Source organism: Nerophis ophidion, linkage group LG22, assembly GCF_033978795.1.
Source record: "Nerophis ophidion isolate RoL-2023_Sa linkage group LG22, RoL_Noph_v1.0, whole genome shotgun sequence".
NCBI lineage: Eukaryota > Metazoa > Chordata > Actinopteri > Syngnathiformes > Syngnathidae > Nerophis > Nerophis ophidion.
Window position 1 is genome coordinate 45,275,265 of NC_084632.1, and position 18,477 is coordinate 45,293,741.

Consider the following 18,477-nt stretch of genomic DNA (forward strand, 5'->3'; position numbering starts at 1 on the left):
AGAATGTTAGGATAAAAAAAGACAACATCAACACTGTATTTGTGTTTTACTCGTCTTATGTCACTCATACTTGAAATTAGATACTAACTGGCAGTAAAAACACATACTAAGAGCTCACTGTACTCAAAATACTGTCCTGTTTGGAATTTGATGTAACTAATAAAAGTAATAACAAGTGATGTGACTCTGAGGCGCACACACGCAAAATGAGCTGAGAGCAAAAAAGAAGCAAGCATGCCAACAGATAGCATGTGACATGACTCAGGTGTTCCGCCTTGAAATTAACTTAAAAAGAAGAGTACAACTAGCAAAAAATGCTAACTTTAGCATGCAGACATTTTAACCCTAACCCTCAAATCGGTTGAGAATTGTGAAATATGTTGAAGTTTGTTTCAATTGGAAAAAAATACTGCTGACATTTTCAGAAGCAGGTAACAGGCTGGTTTGAATGTCTATGTCACATGTCGCGCTTGTGTGCTATGTTGTGCTAAGCTGTTGTGTAGCTGCTAGATCCTAGTAACCTAGTATGTCTACATTTTAGTAAATTAAGATTATTTGTGTGGTTATTGGAGGATATTTGGATATTGACTGACTGTCCAGCTTTGCAGAAGTAAGCACGCTGCAGCACTGCTTGTATCGCACATGATATTGCACGCAATAAACACGCTAACGGACTGCTTGTATCGCATATAATATCGCGCAAAAAGTTAACACGCTGCAGGACTACCTATATCGCAAATGATATCACACACAAGTAAACACACTGCAAGACTACTTTTATCACACATGATATCACGCACAAGGAAACACGCTGCAGGACTACTTGTATCGCATATCACACACAAGTAAACACTCTGCTGGACTGCTTGTATCACACATGATATCTGGCGCAAGTAAACACGCTGCAGGACCTTTCGTATCGCACGTGATATCGCGCACAAGTAAACACTGCAGAACTGCTTGTTTCGCACATGATATAGTGCACAAATTAACACGCTGCAGGAATGCTTGTATCACACATGATATCACACACAAACACGCTGCGGGACTGCTTTTATCGCACATGATATCACACACAAACATGCTGGAGGACTGCTTGTATCACACATGATATCACACACAAACACGCTGCAGGACTGCTTGTATCACACATGATATCACACACAAACACGCTGCAGGACTGCTTGTATCACACATGATATCACACACAAACACGCTGCAGGACTGCTTGTATCACACATGATATCACACACAAGTAAACACACTGCAGGACTGCTTGTATCGCACATGATATCACACACAAGTAAACATGCTAACAGGACTGTTTTATCGCATATGATATCACACATTTTACATGCTAGCTCATTTCATTCTATATCTCGTTCTTGTGGATAGCAATAAGGGATGTCAACACTCCAGTCTAGATGAGCAACCTCACTTGTCCCACAGACTGTAATGTTCAGTTTGTCCGTCTAGATGAGCAACCTCACTTGTCCCACGGACTGTAATGTTCAGTTTGTCCGTCTAGATGAGCAACCTCACTTGTCCCACTGACTGTAATGTTCAGTTTGTCCGTCTAGATGAGCAACCTCACTTGTCCCACAGATTGTAATGTTCAGTTTGTCTGTCTAGATGAGCAACCTCACTTGTCCCACAGATTGTAATGTTCAGTTTGTCCATCTATATGAGCAACCTCACTTGTCCCACTGACTGTAATGTTCAGTTTGTCCGTCTAGATGAGCAACCTCACTTGTCCCACAGATTGTAATGTTCAGTTTGTCCGTCTAGATGAGCAACCTCACTTGTCCCACAGACTGTAATGTTCAGTTTGTCCGTCTAGATGAGCAACCTCACTTGTCCCACAGATTGTAATGTTCAGTTTGTCTGTCTAGATGAGCAACCTCACTTGTCCCACAGATTGTAATGTTCAGTTTGTCCATCTATATGAGCAACCTCACTTGTCCCACTGACTGTAATGTTCAGTTTGTCCGTCTAGATGAGCAACCTCACTTGTCCCACGGACTGTAATGTTCAGTTTGTCCGTCTAGATGAGCAACCTCACTTGTCCCACGGACTGTAATGTTCAGTTTGTCCGTCTAGATGAGCAACCTCACTTGTCCCACTGACTGTAATGTTCAGTTTGTCCATCTAGATGAGCAACCTCACTTGTCCCACAGACTGTAATGTTCAGTTTGTCCGTCTAGATGAGCAACCTCACTTGTCCCACAGATTGTAATGTTCAGTTTGTCCGTCTAGATGAGCAACCTCACTTGTCCCACGGACTGTAATGTTCAGTTTGTCCATCTATATGAGCAACCTCACTTGTCCCACAGATTGTAATGTTCAGTTTGTCTGTCTAGATGAGCAACCTCACTTGTCCCACTGACTGTAATGTTCAGTTTGTCCGTCTAGATGAGCAACCTCACTTGTCCCACGGACTGTAATGTTCAGTTTGTCCGTCTAGATGAGCAACCTCACTTGTCCCACTGACTGTAATGTTCAGTTTGTCCGTCTAGATGAGCAACCTCACTTGTCCCACTGACTGTAATGTTCAGTTTGTCTGTCTAGATGAGTAACCTCACTTGTCCCACAGACTGTAATGTTCAGTTTGTCCGTCTAGATGAGCAACCTCACTTGTCCCACAGATTGTAATGTTCAGTTTGTCCGTCTAGATGAGCAACCTCACTTGTCCCACGGACTGTAATGTTCAGTTTGTCCGTCTAGATGAGCAACCTCACTTGTCCCACTGACTGTAATGTTCAGTTTGTCCGTCTAGATGAGCAACCTCACTTGTCCCACTGACTGTAATGTTCAGTTTGTCTGTCTAGATGAGTAACCTCACTTGTCCCACAGACTGTAATGTTCAGTTTGTCCGTCTAGATGAGCAACCTCACTTGTCCCACAGATTGTAATGTTCAGTTTGTCCGTCTAGATGAGCAACCTCACTTGTCCCACGGACTGTAATGTTCAGTTTGTCCGTCTAGATGAGCAACCTCACTTGTCCCACAGACTGTAATGTTCAGTTTGTCCGTCTAGATGAGCAACCTCACTTGTCCCACTGACTGTAATGTTCAGTTTGTCTGTCTAGATGAGCAACCTCACTTGTCCCACGGACTGTAATGTTCAGTTTGTCCGTCTAGATGAGCAACCTCACTTGTCCCACTGACTGTAATGTTCAGTTTGTCCATCTAGATGAGCAACCTCACTTGTCCCACGGACTGTAATGTTCAGTTTGTCCGTCTAGATGAGCAACCTCACTTGTCCCACTGACTGTAATGTTCAGTTTGTCCATCTAGATGAGCAACCTCACTTGTCCCGCGGACTGTAATGTTCAGTTTGTCCGTCTAGATGAGCAACCTCACTTGTCCCACTGACTGTAATGTTCAGTTTGTCCGTCTAGATGAGCAACCTCACTTGTCCCACAGATTGTAATGTTCAGTTTGTCTGTCTAGATGAGCAACCTCACTTGTCCCACTGACTGTAATGTTCAGTTTGTCCGTCTAGATGAGCAACCTCACTTGTCCCACAGACTGTAATGTTCAGTTTGTCCGTCTAGATGAGCAACCTCACTTGTCCCACTGACTGTAATGTTCAGTTTGTCCGTCTAGATGAGCAACCTCACTTGTCCCACAGATTGTAATGTTCAGTTTGTCCGTCTAGATGAGCAACCTCACTTGTCCCACAGATTGTAATGTTCAGTTTGTCCATCTATATGAGCAACCTCACTTGTCCCACTGACTGTAATGTTCAGTTTGTCCGTCTAGATGAGCAACCTCACTTGTCCCACAGATTGTAATGTTCAGTTTGTCCGTCTAGATGAGCAACCTCACTTGTCCCACAGATTGTAATGTTCAGTTTGTCCATCTATATGAGCAACCTCACTTGTCCCACTGACTGTAATGTTCAGTTTGTCCGTCTAGATGAGCAACCTCACTTGTCCCACGGACTGTAATGTTCAGTTTGTCCGTCTAGATGAGCAACCTCACTTGTCCCACGGACTGTAATGTTCAGTTTGTCCGTCTAGATGAGCAACCTCACTTGTCCCACGGACTGTAATGTTCAGTTTGTCTGTCTAGATGAGCAACCTCACTTGTCCCACGGACTGTAATGTTCAGTTTGTCCGTCTAGATGAGCAACCTCACTTGTCCCACAGATTGTAATGTTCAGTTTGTCTGTCTAGATGAGCAACCTCACTTGTCCCACTGACTGTAATGTTCAGTTTGTCCGTCTAGATGAGCAACCTCACTTGTCCCACTGACTGTAATGTTCAGTTTGTCCGTCTAGATGAGCAACCTCACTTGTCCCACGGATTGTAATGTTCAGTTTGTCCGTCTAGATGAGCAACCTCACTTGTCCCACAGATTGTAATGTTCAGTTTGTCCGTCTAGATGAGTAACCTCACTTGTCCCACTGACTGTAATGTTCAGTTTGTCTGTCTAGATGAGCAACCTCACTTGTCCCACTGACTGTAATGTTCAGTTTGTCCATCTAGATGAGCAACCTCACTTGTCCCACAGATTGTAATGTTCAGTTTGTCCGTCTAGATGAGCAACCTCACTTGTCCCACAGATTGTAATGTTCAGTTTGTCCATCTAGATGAGCAACCTCACTTGTCCCACGGACTGTAATGTTCAGTTTGTCCGTCTAGATGAGCAACCTCACTTGTCCCACGGACTGTAATGTTCAGTTTGTCCGTCTAGATGAGCAACCTCACTTGTCCCACGGACTGTAATGTTCAGTTTGTCCGTCTAGATGAGCAACCTCACTTGTCCCACAGACTGTAATGTTCAGTTTGTCCGTCTAGATGAGCAACCTCACTTGTCCCACTGACTGTAATGTTCAGTTTGTCCGTCTAGATGAGCAACCTCACTTGTCCCACGGACTGTAATGTTCAGTTTGTCCGTCTAGATGAGCAACCTCACTTGTCCCACGGACTGTAATGTTCAGTTTGTCCATCTAGATGAGCAACCTCACTTGTCCCACGGACTGTAATGTTCAGTTTGTCCGTCTAGATGAGCAACCTCACTTGTCCCACGGACTGTAATGTTCAGTTTGTCCGTCTAGATGAGCAACCTCACTTGTCCCACGGACTGTAATGTTCAGTTTGTCCGTCTAGATGAGCAACCTCACTTGTCCCACGGACTGTAATGTTCAGTTTGTCCGTCTAGATGAGCAACCTCACTTGTCCCACGGACTGTAATGTTCAGTTTGTCCGTCTAGATGAGCAACCTCACTTGTCCCACAGACTGTAATGTTCAGTTTGTCCGTCTAGATGAGCAACCTCACTTGTCCCACTGACTGTAATGTTCAGTTTGTCCGTCTAGATGAGCAACCTCACTTGTCCCACTGACTGTAATGTTCAGTTTGTCTGTCTAGATGAGTAACCTCACTTGTCCCACAGACTGTAATGTTCAGTTTGTCCGTCTAGATGAGCAACCTCACTTGTCCCACTGACTGTAATGTCCACATTGTCTGTCTAGATGAGCAACCTCACTTGTCCCACAGATTGTAATGTTCAGTTTGTCCGTCTAGATGAGCAACCTCACTTGTCCCACTGACTGTAATGTTCAGTTTGTCCATCTAGATGAGCAACCTCACTTGTCCCACGGACTGTAATGTTCAGTTTGTCCGTCTAGATGAGCAACCTCACTTGTCCCACGGACTGTAATGTTCAGTTTGTCTGTCTAGATGAGCAACCTCACTTGTCCCACAGACTGTAATGTTCAGTTTGTCCGTCTAGATGAGCAACCTCACTTGTCCCACGGACTGTAATGTTCAGTTTGTCTGTCTAGATGAGCAACCTCACTTGTCCCACGGACTGTAATGTTCAGTTTGTCCGTCTAGATGAGCAACCTCACTTGTCCCACAGATTGTAATGTTCAGTTTGTCTGTCTAGATGAGCAACCTCACTTGTCCCACTGACTGTAATGTTCAGTTTGTCCGTCTAGATGAGCAACCTCACTTGTCCCACTGACTGTAATGTTCAGTTTGTCCGTCTAGATGAGCAACCTCACTTGTCCCACGGATTGTAATGTTCAGTTTGTCCGTCTAGATGAGCAACCTCACTTGTCCCACAGATTGTAATGTTCAGTTTGTCCGTCTAGATGAGTAACCTCACTTGTCCCACTGACTGTAATGTTCAGTTTGTCTGTCTAGATGAGCAACCTCACTTGTCCCACTGACTGTAATGTTCAGTTTGTCCATCTAGATGAGCAACCTCACTTGTCCCACAGATTGTAATGTTCAGTTTGTCCGTCTAGATGAGCAACCTCACTTGTCCCACAGATTGTAATGTTCAGTTTGTCCATCTAGATGAGCAACCTCACTTGTCCCACGGACTGTAATGTTCAGTTTGTCCGTCTAGATGAGCAACCTCACTTGTCCCACGGACTGTAATGTTCAGTTTGTCCGTCTAGATGAGCAACCTCACTTGTCCCACGGACTGTAATGTTCAGTTTGTCCGTCTAGATGAGCAACCTCACTTGTCCCACAGACTGTAATGTTCAGTTTGTCCGTCTAGATGAGCAACCTCACTTGTCCCACTGACTGTAATGTTCAGTTTGTCCGTCTAGATGAGCAACCTCACTTGTCCCACGGACTGTAATGTTCAGTTTGTCCGTCTAGATGAGCAACCTCACTTGTCCCACGGACTGTAATGTTCAGTTTGTCCATCTAGATGAGCAACCTCACTTGTCCCACGGACTGTAATGTTCAGTTTGTCCGTCTAGATGAGCAACCTCACTTGTCCCACGGACTGTAATGTTCAGTTTGTCCGTCTAGATGAGCAACCTCACTTGTCCCACGGACTGTAATGTTCAGTTTGTCCGTCTAGATGAGCAACCTCACTTGTCCCACGGACTGTAATGTTCAGTTTGTCCGTCTAGATGAGCAACCTCACTTGTCCCACGGACTGTAATGTTCAGTTTGTCCGTCTAGATGAGCAACCTCACTTGTCCCACAGACTGTAATGTTCAGTTTGTCCGTCTAGATGAGCAACCTCACTTGTCCCACTGACTGTAATGTTCAGTTTGTCCGTCTAGATGAGCAACCTCACTTGTCCCACTGACTGTAATGTTCAGTTTGTCTGTCTAGATGAGTAACCTCACTTGTCCCACAGACTGTAATGTTCAGTTTGTCCGTCTAGATGAGCAACCTCACTTGTCCCACTGACTGTAATGTCCACATTGTCTGTCTAGATGAGCAACCTCACTTGTCCCACAGATTGTAATGTTCAGTTTGTCCGTCTAGATGAGCAACCTCACTTGTCCCACTGACTGTAATGTTCAGTTTGTCCATCTAGATGAGCAACCTCACTTGTCCCACGGACTGTAATGTTCAGTTTGTCTGTCTAGATGAGCAACCTCACTTGTCCCACAGACTGTAATGTTCAGTTTGTCCGTCTAGATGAGCAACCTCACTTGTCCCACGGACTGTAATGTTCAGTTTGTCTGTCTAGATGAGCAACCTCACTTGTCCCACGGACTGTAATGTTCAGTTTGTCCGTCTAGATGAGCAACCTCACTTGTCCCACTGACTGTAATGTTCAGTTTGTCCGTCTAGATGAGTAACCTCACTTGTCCCACAGACTGTAATGTTCAGTTTGTCCGTCTAGATGAGCAACCTCACTTGTCCCACGGACTGTAATGTTCAGTTTGTCCGTCTAGATGAGCAACCTAACTTGTCCCACTGACTGTAATGTTCAGTTTGTCTGTCTAGATGAGCAACCTCACTTGTCCCACTGACTGTAATGTTCAGTTTGTCCGTCTAGATGAGCAACCTCACTTGTCCCACAGATTGTAATGTTCAGTTTGTCCGTCTAGATGAGCAACCTCACTTGTCCCACAGACTGTAATGTTCAGTTTGTCCGTCTAGATGAGCAACCTCACTTGTCCCACGGACTGTAATGTTCAGTTTGTCTGTCTAGATGAGCAACCTCACTTGTCCCACGGACTGTAATGTTCAGTTTGTCTGTCTAGATGAGCAACCTCACTTGTCCCACTGACTGTAATGTTCAGTTTGTCCGTCTAGAAGTAACCTCACTTGTCCCACAGACTGTAATGTTCAGTTTGTCTGTCTAGATGAGCAACCTCACTTGTCCCACTGACTGTAATGTTCAGTTTGTCCGTCTAGAAGTAACCTCACTTGTCCCACAGATTGTAATGTTCAGTTTGTCCGTCTAGATGAGCAACCTAACTTGTCCCACTGACTGTAATGTTCAGTTTGTCTGTCTAGATGAGCAACCTCACTTGTCCCACTGACTGTAATGTTCAGTTTGTCCGTCTAGATGAGCAACCTCACTTGTCCCACAGATTGTAATGTTCAGTTTGTCCGTCTAGATGAGCAACCTCACTTGTCCCACTGACTGTAATGTTCAGTTTGTCCGTCTAGATGAGCAACCTCACTTGTCCCACAGATTGTAATGTTCAGTTTGTCCATCTAGATGAGCAACCTCACTTGTCTCACAGATTGTAATGTTCAGTTTGTCCGTCTAGATGAGCAACCTCACTTGTCCCACTGACTGTAATGTTCAGTTTGTCCGTCTAGATGAGCAACCTCACTTGTCCCACTGACTGTAATGTTCAGTTTGTCCGTCTAGATGAGCAACCTCACTTGTCCCACTGACTGTAATGTTCAGTTTGTCTGTCTAGATGAGCAACCTCACTTGTCCCACTGACTGTAATGTTCAGTTTGTCCGTCTAGATGAGCAACCTCACTTGTCCCACTGACTGTAATGTTCAGTTTGTCCGTCTAGATGAGCAACCTCACTTGTCCCACAGATTGTAATGTTCAGTTTGTCTGTCTAGATGAGCAACCTCACTTGTCCCACTGACTGTAATGTTCAGTTTGTCCGTCTAGATGAGCAACCTCACTTGTCCCACTGACTGTAATGTTCAGTTTGTCCGTCTAGATGAGCAACCTCACTTGTCCCACAGATTGTAATGTTCAGTTTGTCCATCTAGATGAGCAACCTCACTTGTCTCACAGATTGTAATGTTCAGTTTGTCCGTCTAGATGAGCAACCTCACTTGTCCCACTGACTGTAATGTTCAGTTTGTCCGTCTAGATGAGCAACCTCACTTGTCCCACAGATTGTAATGTTCAGTTTGTCCGTCTAGATGAGCAACCTCACTTGTCCCACTGACTGTAATGTTCAGTTTGTCCGTCTAGATGAGCAACCTCACTTGTCCCACAGATTGTAATGTTCAGTTTGTCCGTCTAGATGAGCAACCTCACTTGTCCCACTGACTGTAATGTTCAGTTTGTCCGTCTAGATGAGCAACCTCACTTGTCCCACAGATTGTAATGTTCAGTTTGTCCGTCTAGATGAGCAACCTCACTTGTCCCACTGACTGTAATGTTCAGTTTGTCCGTCTAGATGAGCAACCTCACTTGTCCCACTGACTGTAATGTTCAGTTTGTCCGTCTAGATGAGCAACCTCACTTGTCCCACAGATTGTAATGTTCAGTTTGTCCGTCTAGATGAGCAACCTCACTTGTCCCACAGATTGTAATGTTCAGTTTGTCCATCTATATGAGCAACCTCACTTGTCCCACTGACTGTAATGTTCAGTTTGTCTGTCTAGATGAGCAACCTCACTTGTCCCACTGACTGTAATGTTCAGTTTGTCCGTCTAGATGAGCAACCTCACTTGTCCCACAGATTGTAATGTTCAGTTTGTCCGTCTAGATGAGCAACCTCACTTGTCCCACAGATTGTAATGTTCAGTTTGTCCGTCTAGATGAGCAACCTCACTTGTCCCACAGATTGTAATGTTCAGTTTGTCCATCTATATGAGCAACCTCACTTGTCCCACTGACTGTAATGTTCAGTTTGTCCGTCTAGATGAGCAACCTCACTTGTCCCACTGACTGTAATGTTCAGTTTGTCCATCTAGATGAGCAACCTCACTTGTCCCACAGATTGTAATGTTCAGTTTGTCCATCTAGATGAGCAACCTCACTTGTCCCACGGACTGTAATGTTCAGTTTGTCCGTCTAGATGAGCAACCTCACTTGTCCCACGGACTGTAATGTTCAGTTTGTCCGTCTAGATGAGCAACCTCACTTGTCCCACAGACTGTAATGTTCAGTTTGTCCGTCTAGATGAGCAACCTCACTTGTCCCACTGACTGTAATGTCCACATTGTCTGTCTAGATGAGCAACCTCACTTGTCCCACTGACTGTAATGTTCAGTTTGTCCGTCTAGATGAGCAACCTCACTTGTCCCACAGATTGTAATGTTCAGTTTGTCCGTCTAGATGAGCAACCTCACTTGTCCCACTGACTGTAATGTTCAGTTTGTCCGTCTAGATGAGCAACCTCACTTGTCCCACTGACTGTAATGTTCAGTTTGTCCGTCTAGATGAGCAACCTCACTTGTCCCACAGATTGTAATGTTCAGTTTGTCCGTCTAGATGAGCAACCTCACTTGTCCCACAGATTGTAATGTTCAGTTTGTCCATCTATATGAGCAACCTCACTTGTCCCACTGACTGTAATGTTCAGTTTGTCCGTCTAGATGAGCAACCTCACTTGTCCCACAGATTGTAATGTTCAGTTTGTCCGTCTAGATGAGCAACCTCACTTGTCCCACAGATTGTAATGTTCAGTTTGTCCATCTATATGAGCAACCTCACTTGTCCCACTGACTGTAATGTTCAGTTTGTCCGTCTAGATGAGCAACCTCACTTGTCCCACTGACTGTAATGTTCAGTTTGTCCATCTAGATGAGCAACCTCACTTGTCCCACAGATTGTAATGTTCAGTTTGTCCGTCTAGATGAGCAACCTCACTTGTCCCACAGATTGTAATGTTCAGTTTGTCCATCTAGATGAGCAACCTCACTTGTCCCACGGACTGTAATGTTCAGTTTGTCCGTCTAGATGAGCAACCTCACTTGTCCCACGGACTGTAATGTTCAGTTTGTCCGTCTAGATGAGCAACCTCACTTGTCCCACAGACTGTAATGTTCAGTTTGTCCGTCTAGATGAGCAACCTCACTTGTCCCACTGACTGTAATGTTCAGTTTGTCCGTCTAGATGAGCAACCTCACTTGTCCCACGGACTGTAATGTTCAGTTTGTCCGTCTAGATGAGCAACCTCACTTGTCCCACAGACTGTAATGTTCAGTTTGTCCGTCTAGATGAGCAACCTCACTTGTCCCACTGACTGTAATGTTCAGTTTGTCCGTCTAGATGACCAACCTCACTTGTCCCACGGACTGTAATGTTCAGTTTGTCCGTCTAGATGAGCAACCTCACTTGTCCCACGGACTGTAATGTTCAGTTTGTCCATCTAGATGAGCAACCTCACTTGTCCCACGGACTGTAATGTTCAGTTTGTCCGTCTAGATGAGCAACCTCACTTGTCCCACGGACTGTAATGTTCAGTTTGTCCGTCTAGATGAGCAACCTCACTTGTCCCACGGACTGTAATGTTCAGTTTGTCCGTCTAGATGAGCAACCTCACTTGTCCCACGGACTGTAATGTTCAGTTTGTCCGTCTAGATGAGCAACCTCACTTGTCCCACTGACTGTAATGTTCAGTTTGTCCGTCTAGATGAGCAACCTCACTTGTCCCACTGACTGTAATGTTCAGTTTGTCTGTCTAGATGAGTAACCTCACTTGTCCCACAGACTGTAATGTTCAGTTTGTCCGTCTAGATGAGCAACCTCACTTGTCCCACTGACTGTAATGTCCACATTGTCTGTCTAGATGAGCAACCTCACTTGTCCCACAGATTGTAATGTTCAGTTTGTCCGTCTAGATGAGCAACCTCACTTGTCCCACTGACTGTAATGTTCAGTTTGTCCGTCTAGATGAGCAACCTCACTTGTCCCACGGACTGTAATGTTCAGTTTGTCCGTCTAGATGAGCAACCTCACTTGTCCCACGGACTGTAATGTTCAGTTTGTCCGTCTAGATGAGCAACCTCACTTGTCCCACGGACTGTAATGTTCAGTTTGTCCGTCTAGATGAGCAACCTCACTTGTCCCACGGACTGTAATGTTCAGTTTGTCCGTCTAGATGAGCAACCTCACTTGTCCCACGGACTGTAATGTTCAGTTTGTCCGTCTAGATGAGCAACCTCACTTGTCCCACGGACTGTAATGTTCAGTTTGTCCGTCTAGATGAGCAACCTCACTTGTCCCACAGACTGTAATGTTCAGTTTGTCCGTCTAGATGAGCAACCTCACTTGTCCCACTGACTGTAATGTTCAGTTTGTCCGTCTAGATGAGCAACCTCACTTGTCCCACTGACTGTAATGTTCAGTTTGTCTGTCTAGATGAGTAACCTCACTTGTCCCACAGACTGTAATGTTCAGTTTGTCCGTCTAGATGAGCAACCTCACTTGTCCCACTGACTGTAATGTCCACATTGTCTGTCTAGATGAGCAACCTCACTTGTCCCACAGATTGTAATGTTCAGTTTGTCCGTCTAGATGAGCAACCTCACTTGTCCCACTGACTGTAATGTTCAGTTTGTCCGTCTAGATGAGCAACCTCACTTGTCCCACGGACTGTAATGTTCAGTTTGTCCGTCTAGATGAGCAACCTCACTTGTCCCACAGACTGTAATGTTCAGTTTGTCCGTCTAGATGAGCAACCTCACTTGTCCCACGGACTGTAATGTTCAGTTTGTCCGTCTAGATGAGCAACCTAACTTGTCCCACTGACTGTAATGTTCAGTTTGTCTGTCTAGATGAGCAACCTCACTTGTCCCACTGACTGTAATGTTCAGTTTGTCCGTCTAGATGAGCAACCTCACTTGTCCCACAGATTGTAATGTTCAGTTTGTCCGTCTAGATGAGCAACCTCACTTGTCCCACTGACTGTAATGTTCAGTTTGTCCGTCTAGATGAGCAACCTCACTTGTCCCACAGATTGTAATGTTCAGTTTGTCCATCTAGATGAGCAACCTCACTTGTCTCACAGATTGTAATGTTCAGTTTGTCCGTCTAGATGAGCAACCTCACTTGTCCCACTGACTGTAATGTTCAGTTTGTCCGTCTAGATGAGCAACCTCACTTGTCCCACTGACTGTAATGTTCAGTTTGTCTGTCTAGATGAGCAACCTCACTTGTCCCACTGACTGTAATGTTCAGTTTGTCCGTCTAGATGAGCAACCTCACTTGTCCCACTGACTGTAATGTTCAGTTTGTCCGTCTAGATGAGCAACCTCACTTGTCCCACAGATTGTAATGTTCAGTTTGTCCGTCTAGATGAGTAACCTCACTTGTCCCACAGACTGTAATGTTCAGTTTGTCCGTCTAGATGAGCAACCTCACTTGTCCCACGGACTGTAATGTTCAGTTTGTCCGTCTAGATGAGCAACCTAACTTGTCCCACTGACTGTAATGTTCAGTTTGTCTGTCTAGATGAGCAACCTCACTTGTCCCACTGACTGTAATGTTCAGTTTGTCCGTCTAGATGAGCAACCTCACTTGTCCCACAGATTGTAATGTTCAGTTTGTCCGTCTAGATGAGCAACCTCACTTGTCCCACTGACTGTAATGTTCAGTTTGTCCGTCTAGATGAGCAACCTCACTTGTCCCACAGATTGTAATGTTCAGTTTGTCCATCTAGATGAGCAACCTCACTTGTCTCACAGATTGTAATGTTCAGTTTGTCCGTCTAGATGAGCAACCTCACTTGTCCCACTGACTGTAATGTTCAGTTTGTCCGTCTAGATGAGCAACCTCACTTGTCCCACTGACTGTAATGTTCAGTTTGTCTGTCTAGATGAGCAACCTCACTTGTCCCACTGACTGTAATGTCCACATTGTCTGTCTAGATGAGCAATCTCACTTGTCCCACTGACTGTAATGTTCAGTTTGTCCGTCTAGATGAGCAACCTCACTTGTCCCACAGATTGTAATGTTCAGTTTGTCCGTCTAGATGAGCAACCTCACTTGTCCCACTGACTGTAATGTTCAGTTTGTCCGTCTAGATGAGCAACCTCACTTGTCCCACTGACTGTAATGTTCAGTTTGTCCGTCTAGATGAGCAACCTCACTTGTCCCACAGATTGTAATGTTCAGTTTGTCCGTCTAGATGAGCAACCTCACTTGTCCCACAGATTGTAATGTTCAGTTTGTCCATCTATATGAGCAACCTCACTTGTCCCACTGACTGTAATGTTCAGTTTGTCCGTCTAGATGAGCAACCTCACTTGTCCCACAGATTGTAATGTTCAGTTTGTCCGTCTAGATGAGCAACCTCACTTGTCCCACAGATTGTAATGTTCAGTTTGTCCATCTATATGAGCAACCTCACTTGTCCCACTGACTGTAATGTTCAGTTTGTCCGTCTAGATGAGCAACCTCACTTGTCCCACAGATTGTAATGTTCAGTTTGTCCGTCTAGATGAGCAACCTCACTTGTCCCACAGACTGTAATGTTCAGTTTGTCCGTCTAGATGAGCAACCTCACTTGTCCCACAGATTGTAATGTTCAGTTTGTCCGTCTAGATGAGCAACCTCACTTGTCCCACTGACTGTAATGTTCAGTTTGTCCGTCTAGATGAGCAACCTCACTTGTCCCACAGACTGTAATGTTCAGTTTGTCCGTCTAGATGAGCAACCTCACTTGTCCCACTGACTGTAATGTTCAGTTTGTCCGTCTAGATGAGCAACCTCACTTGTTCCACAGACTGTAATGTTCAGTTTGTCCGTCTAGATGAGCAACCTCACTTGTCCCACTGACTGTAATGTTCAGTTTGTCCGTCTAGATGAGCAACCTCACTTGTCCCACGGATTGTAATGTTCAGTTTGTCCGTCTAGATGAGCAACCTCACCGAGTCCTTGAGTTTCCTGGATGAAATTGCCGAGCAGACGTCTGGCGAGTTGACCTCGGTGGAAGTGATGGCCTACGTGGAGGCCTTGAGTCGATCCACGTGGTCGCTGAGAGCAGGACAAGAGGATGCCGTCGTCCACGCAACTCTCACAGTAATCCTGGCTTCTTCTCACTTCCTGTTTGCACTGCCATGCAGAGCAGAGCGTCTCTAAGTAGAAACCATCTTGGAACAGAATTTGGTGAAGGTGGCAAACAACTTGGTGGAGAAGGATGAGCTGGTGGCTTGGAGGAGAATGAAGGAGGAAAGTCGGCAAGAAACCATCAGCAAACTTCTGCATGCTGTTGAGGGAAATTCTCTTGCTTTGGCCAACAATCTGAAAAGGCCAAATCAACTTCAAATCAAAGACCAACAAATAGGTAACGTGTTTGGTGACCTAGCTACTTTGGTTCATTCATTATTTGGACAAATACTTAACCGTGTACCAGGGGTGCCCAAACGTCCTCTATTGACAACCACAGACTGACAAATCAGAGGATGTGGCGGCCATTTTGGTTGTCTTCACCTTCAAAACAAGCACAAAAAAAGATTTTGGTTTTTTTTTAAAACTAGAAAGTGCATTTTCGGTTGAGATTTTGTGTGAATTTCGCAAAGCCAAAGCTGAACTGAAACGCTACCAATTTGCACGCTGCGCCGAATCACAACAAATGTGGGAAAAATGAACTAAAATGCTAACAGTACTATGTTAACATGCTAATAATAGCATGCTCACAGTTTGCATTAGTGAAACACCAACATATATGACTCTGCAGTGTACACCTGCTTATTGAGCTAAAAAAGCTAGCATGCTGATGTTACCGTTCTAAAAGGCTAGCTGTAACAGACGTCAAATACCAATATATATCACTCTGAGTTGTGTGTTAATGTTAACAACATATGACTGAGGTGTATACCTACAAAAATCGGGTAAAATGCTTACAGGTATCATTTGTTAAAGAACAATTTTTTGGACGCTGAGCCGTATATCTGCAAATTTAGCCAAAAAAGCTAGCAAGCTAACAGGTATTATTATCAAGGAACCAATTATTTGACACTGCAGCGTAGACATGCAAATACAGCAAAACGGCTGACATGCCAATGTTAGCATGCTAAAATGCTAACTGTAACATGTGTCAAGTAACAATTGATATTACTACAGAGTTGTGTACTTGAACAATTTGCTTCAAATGTCAGTATGCTAGCGGTAACATGTAAGGTTTATATATCAGGTTTATATCTTTGCAATTAGCTATAAAAAAAGCTAGCACCCTAACAGGTATAATTTTTCAAGTGACAATATATTTGATGGTGAGGTGTATATTTGCAAAATGAGCACAATGCAGATATTAAAATGCAAGGCATCATGCCATAAAATCGTTAAAAAACTAGCCTAGTGGCTCCCAGGCCACACTTTGGCCACATCTAAGTTTTGTTTTCCAGTTAAAGCCAAAGTTTCACTGTGCTGTTTATTAATATTCATGTCTCTCCTTCCCAGAATTGAGACTCTTCACTTTTGATGGCGGACTTAAAGCAGACACGTTGTCGACCAACATGGGGGGGGACCTCATGACCCTCACACCAAAACTAAAACCAGGGGAGGACAATAATGGTAAATTCCCAGTTTGAATACAAGCATGATGTTTAACTGAAGTGTTTTAGGACGACAACAGAGAAGAACAGGAAGCTTTCTTGGACTTCAACACAGTCTTGTGTTTGTGGAATTTTATTGTCTGTTGTCCAGAGGTTGCTAATGCTGGTTCTGATGGGGTTTGGGGTCACGGCTCTCAAGATGTTCTATATCACACTCACCCAAGTCTTTATGGGCTTTGCGTTGTCTTCTGGCACACAATTAGGAAAATACTCCCCAAGTTCTGACCATGAGATTGGATCAGATAAATGTCCCCATTTTTGGGGATTCAGATTTAGAGGGAACTAAAAAATCGTAACACAACTACAGTATAAGCCACCAGTGTTTATTTATCAATCATGTGAGGGAGTTAATGAATAAAGGACGGTATATACATGACTACAGAGTGCATCGGCAAATAAAACGCACCCACTAAATAAATAAAAAAGTCATTCAAATCCATGTATTAGCCACACATAAGTGGCAGATATATGAGTTATTTACACAGAAATATTCTCTAAATGTTTTTTTACATACCTTAATTGTTTCCAAACGGTGTCAGTAACAGGGCAGTAAAACTGCTGATCAAACAAAACATCAGTCATGGTCATGGACCCACTAGCTGCGCAAGCTAGCTCTCTAATCAGCTAAACAGACTCAATAACTCCACACTGACGTTTTGGTGAATTTACTGAGGAATTTGTGAAAGTGAAACATCACAAAAAGAATGCCATTGTAAGTTAATAAGACTAACACGGACATTTGTAAACATATTAGTATATTAGCTCATGCTAATGAAGCTAGCTTGAGAACATTATAATAGCAGGTACAAGTATGCATGAAAACACTCCTACAGACATCACACATGGGACGCTTTAGTGAGTAAGAATTGTTTTAGTTATATTGTAAAACTGACAAACGTTGCTCAGAGTGATGAATGAAGAATCCGTACGAGTGGGAACGCTATGAACGGCTAGAAGACAGCACGGCACTTGTACTTCTAGTTCAAAGCTTTTAACAGCAGCAAACACCTGTAGACGTTCACCTGGCAGCACCTGCAGTGAGCAAAGTTGTCCAAAAGATGGCGCCATAGCACAAACAATAACACACATTTTCTCCGTGTGTGTTTTATGAAAACTATTTGCCTTCTGGCCGTCAGCAAAGAAAAATCTTAGCCGCATCGTTTTATAATCTGCAGGGATCAGGCGTAGGAAAATGTAGCGTCCTATAGTCCTTGATTTACGATAGATGTATTAAAGCTTCATAGCTGATTGTTTCCACTCGCGTCTCAGTTTAATGTGCAGGAGGTAAATTTGAACTTTTGCCTCGTTCCCGCGTGTACCTGACGCATTAAGGAGCGGGACCATCCAGGACTCGCTGCAAACTTCCACCAGGTAGTGTCTGGGAGCAGCAATGATACAAAAACTCACCCGTCTACTCAGGCTTCTTCTGACCCTCTTCTGACGTTTGTTTCACTCGTGATGTCCACAGCAAGCGTGTCAGTGGTGTTTGTACGATACGACAGCCTGGCAGACATCTTGAAGCCCGCCATCGACCCTGGCGTCACCGACTACTCGCGCTACGCCGAATCAGGAGAAATCACCGTCAACTCCCAAGTGGTGGCCGCCGCCATCCAACCTGCCGACCAGCTAGACCACGTCACCTTCACGCTGAGACACGTCCAGGTAAAGACTTCTTTCACTCCAGATGCAAATCTCCTGGGGTTTCCGGATCAGCTCCGAGATCTAATCCGTTGTTCATTATACCTTTTAAGAGAATTATTGTCATTGCGCATGAACAACAAAGTGTCATTTTCAGCACAAACAGAGCTGGGGTGTGTGAAAAAAAAAGTCGACGTCAGACTGGGCTGCTATGGGGCAGACTGGGGCCAGTAAAAACAACTTGATAGCTGATAAGAACATGTACACATGTTATGAAAAAGAAGTCACAGGACTTGCAATGTTGGGGGAGGGGAGCTCTGGAGCTGCAGCTCTTTTCGCACCTCAAAGTAGTAAA

General features: G+C 44.4%; 1 protein-coding gene across 2 annotated transcripts in view; it reads left to right on the forward strand.

Annotated features, from left to right (window-relative positions):
* The window catches only part of adgrl4 (adhesion G protein-coupled receptor L4), a 54,314-nt gene that overhangs the window by 20,963 nt on the left and 14,874 nt on the right, over positions 1-18,477 (forward strand). For both annotated transcript variants that reach the window (XM_061884000.1, XM_061884001.1), the window contains 4 exons: positions 14,785-14,949; positions 15,031-15,214; positions 16,330-16,443; positions 17,953-18,146. In XM_061884000.1, coding sequence (XP_061739984.1) covers positions 14,785-14,949; positions 15,031-15,214; positions 16,330-16,443; positions 17,953-18,146 — 657 coding nt within the window. The remainder of the gene's footprint in view (positions 1-14,784; positions 14,950-15,030; positions 15,215-16,329; positions 16,444-17,952; positions 18,147-18,477) is intronic.